This window comes from Chanos chanos, chromosome 6 (genome assembly GCF_902362185.1).
Source record: "Chanos chanos chromosome 6, fChaCha1.1, whole genome shotgun sequence".
Classification (NCBI taxonomy): Eukaryota; Metazoa; Chordata; class Actinopteri; order Gonorynchiformes; family Chanidae; genus Chanos; species Chanos chanos.
In genome coordinates, this window is record NC_044500.1 from 1,271,367 (window position 1) to 1,275,000 (window position 3,634).

Sequence of the window (3,634 nt, forward strand, 5' to 3'; positions counted from 1 at the left end):
GTCACGTGTCGGTACATTCTCACATGATTTCACTGAGGGTGTTCCAATTATGTAACGATTCTCAAAAAAAGCATCTCTTTTAATGTACGTTAACAACATTCAGTCAGTGATAAAACCAGATGTAATCTGACACCAGAATGGCCCTAGCCTTTGGAGGGTGGACAGACTGACAGTATTTCATAACTGATGAAATACTGAGAGTGCTCATAACATTGTACGCTCAGTTTATTTGGTCCTGGGTGAAAACTCCTCACAAACTGGCCACTTGTCCTGCACAGATAAATCAGAGTTTTCAGTCACGGTCGTGTGTTTATCTGTGAGTTTGTGCATGTCCAGGGTGGGCAGATTAACAGGTTCTGCTTGCTCTGAGATTGAAAGTGATTTTGTTGTGGACACTGCTGAGATAAGCTGTCTTCAGTCTTAAAGAAAACCGTCCAAAGAGAACCTTTTGTAACCAAAGACAAACAGTAATGCTGTAATACTGTCGTCCTGTAATACTGTAATAATCTGATACAAAGAAGATGCTTCTTTGACAGTCTGACTAGTTTTTTCTGAACCGTCTCATTCAGGAATGAGGATGATTCACATGATTCTTTTTCTTCACTTTGCTACATTATCCAGATCAGGTATGTCTCCACAGAAACATTAATTATGCCTTTCCTCTGTGTGTGACTGTGTGTGTGCGTGTGTGTGTGAGAGAGAGAGAGAGGGAGTGTATGTTTGTGTATGTGTTTGTCTGTCATGTCCTTTCTGTCACTGATGTACTATGTCATTATATCTATGCGAGTCCTGTGGGGTTGCTACCACCATGTGAGAGAAAATGTGGATTAAGACCAGTTTTCTGAGTCCTGTGAGAAAGATAAAGAAAGTGCTTTAAAGGAGAGGAAATGTTTTTAAAAGAGTCAGGTTTACAGACATGATTGTCTTTCATCACAGCATTTACACTGTGGTATAAAGTAATGGAGCTCTCTGACTCAGAACAGAGCAGTATACCTCTGTGTGTGTGTGTGTGTGTGGTCGCGCGCGTGTGTGTGTGTGTGTGTGTGTGTATCTTTCTCAGTGAATATCACATTGCACAGTAAACTGTTATGAATGTCTGTGTTTCTGATTCCAGATCAGTTTGAGGTTGTTGGTCCAGTTGGTCGTCTTGTTGCTGTAGCTGGTGAAGACCTGGTTCTGCCCTGTTCTCTCAAACCCAGCATCAGTGCTGTGGACATGAAAGTGCAGTGGAGTAGACTCCATGGATCAGACACTCTAGTGCATCTGTACACAGAACATGAAGACAGAAATGAGAACCAGATTCAGTCCTATAGAGGGAGGACAGCACTGTTTAAAGAGGAACTGCAGAAAGGCAACACTTCATTAAAACTCTCCAGAGTGAGAGTCTCTGATGAAGGAGAATATAAATGCTTTGTTCGATCTCTCAGTTGGTATGATGATGTTACTACTGAAGTCAGAATTGAAGGTGAGAAACTTGTTTACTCCAATACTTAGGCACTGACTTGTTGACGTTTATGATCCATTTTAACAAACTGAGTCCTGACATTGTCTTCACTGATTATTAATAGCTGTAGGAACCCACCCAGTGATCTCTATGGAGGGCTATGATCATTCAGGAAGACTGAGTCTACTGTGTGAAACTAAAGGCTGGCATCCACAGCCTGAAGTTTTGTGGTTGGACAGTGAAGGAGAGATTCTCCCTGCTGAGAATACAGAGACAGACAGAGACACAGAGGGTTTCTGTGTAAAACAACGTGTTATTGTACAGGACAGTAACACCAACAGATTCTTCTGTAGAGTAATAATGAGAGACCACATGATGGAGACAGAGATTTTCATCCAGAGTAAGTAGGTATTTCTCAGAACCCTCATTTAGCAGTGCCAATGAATGAGTTTAATAATTATTAGCAAAATTAATGATTGTGGCTGTATTTGTATTATTTTATTTAATTTTCATTCTCTGTGTCATGTAAATAGATTAACCTCACACACGTTTCCTTTTAAACACGGACTTACTACAAATTTAAAATGTGATTAAAGCACACTACATTTTGAAAATTAAATTCTTTAATAATGAAATAAGTATAATTCCTGTTTCAGGTGAAGTTTTTCACAAATACAGGAGTGTGATCACCTGGGTTTCAGTTTTGTCAGTGTTCTCAGTGATGACTCTGTGTGGTTTAATCGGACTGATTCTCTATATTCACAGACTGAGAGGTAACTCTTAAACTGGCATGTCCAGTAAACTATGTTAATTATATTGAACAAATTGTGAGACCTTTTTGATTTAGTTTATTTTCAGTAATGAATATTATTTATCTACCCTCTACTACTGATATACCCTTGAGTTCTACTTTTACATTAATTTTTTTCTTGGTATTTCTTTTTCAGAGTCTGAGAGGAAAAGAAGACAGGAAGGTAAACATTTTTATTATAAGTGTTTACATGGTCCATATTTACAGTCAGAATTTTACACCATAACAACTGGTTTCCCATTCTATTCTTACAAATTAATAATAATTTATAAACATTCATGCACTGATAAAATAAAGATGGTTCTTTAACGGTCCACTTATCTAATTTTGAATTTTCCTTGAATTAGTTAAAATTCACATATTTATCAAAGAAAAAAGAAAGAAAAAGAAAAGACAGGAGAAGGCAGTGATACCTATTTTAGTTGGACGTGAGGATGAACTGAAGTGTCCTGTTTAAAGTCTACATCATGTGATCTGGACACACCATGGTAAAAACCACCTGGGATCATAGTAAGGCCTAGGTGAACATGTTTAAATATATATGTTCTTTTATTATGAAATGATCATGGCACACCACAGTACAGAAACCCTGTTATTCATGTGACATACACAACAACTCTGTCCCATCCTGGATAATGCTGGTCATCTCATGCTACATTATGTATGTTCTTTTCTCAGATGAGGAAAGAGAAAATAAAATGAAAGAAGGTGAGTGTGTTTTTCCCCCTGATGAGTAAAACCATCACTTCCTACTATGCTACTGATGAGAATCTGAGAGAGTAAATATGTTTATGTCAGTGAATTATAATGACAGTAACTGGACATGAAATATGGGGAATGGTGGATCAGATGAAACATAGAGTCACTTGAGAATCTGTTTCATCTCACTCATCATCTCACTCATTATCTAAGCCGCTTATCCTAATCAGGGTCACAGGGGGTGCTGGAGACTATCCCAGTGCTCATAGGGCGAAAGGCGAGGAAACACCCTGGACAGGTCGCCAGTCCATCACAGGGCAGACACACAGACAAACACACTCACATTCATACCTAGGGGCAATTTAGTGTCTCCAATTCACCTAACCTGCATGTCTTCGGACTGTGGGAGGAAACCCATGCAGACACGCGGAGAACATGTAAACTCCACACAGAGAAGACCCTGGCCAGTAATCGACCTTCTTGCTGTGAGGCGCTACCCACTGCGCCACCGTGCCGCCCGAATCTGTTTCTAGATTTTGAATATTCTGTCTGTTTTCTGGTAGATTGTGAGGAGAAAATAGAACAGATGAAAAGTGAAAGTGAGTCTTAAATTTCAGTGAAGAACCAAAGACATGTGTCTCAGTCTTGTCGGGTAACTACCTGACATCATGAAACAAACA

General features: G+C 39.2%; 1 protein-coding gene across 1 annotated transcript in view; it reads left to right on the forward strand.

The window, feature by feature from the left end:
- The first annotated feature begins 571 nt into the window (after nt 1-571).
- Nucleotides 572-3,634, forward strand: part of LOC115813975 (butyrophilin subfamily 1 member A1-like) — a 5,065-nt gene continuing 2,002 nt past the window's right edge. The window contains exons 1-3 of the mRNA XM_030776676.1: nt 572-626; nt 1,115-1,465; nt 1,569-1,844. Of these exons, the coding sequence (XP_030632536.1) occupies nt 572-626; nt 1,115-1,465; nt 1,569-1,844 (682 nt within the window). The remainder of the gene's footprint in view (nt 627-1,114; nt 1,466-1,568; nt 1,845-3,634) is intronic.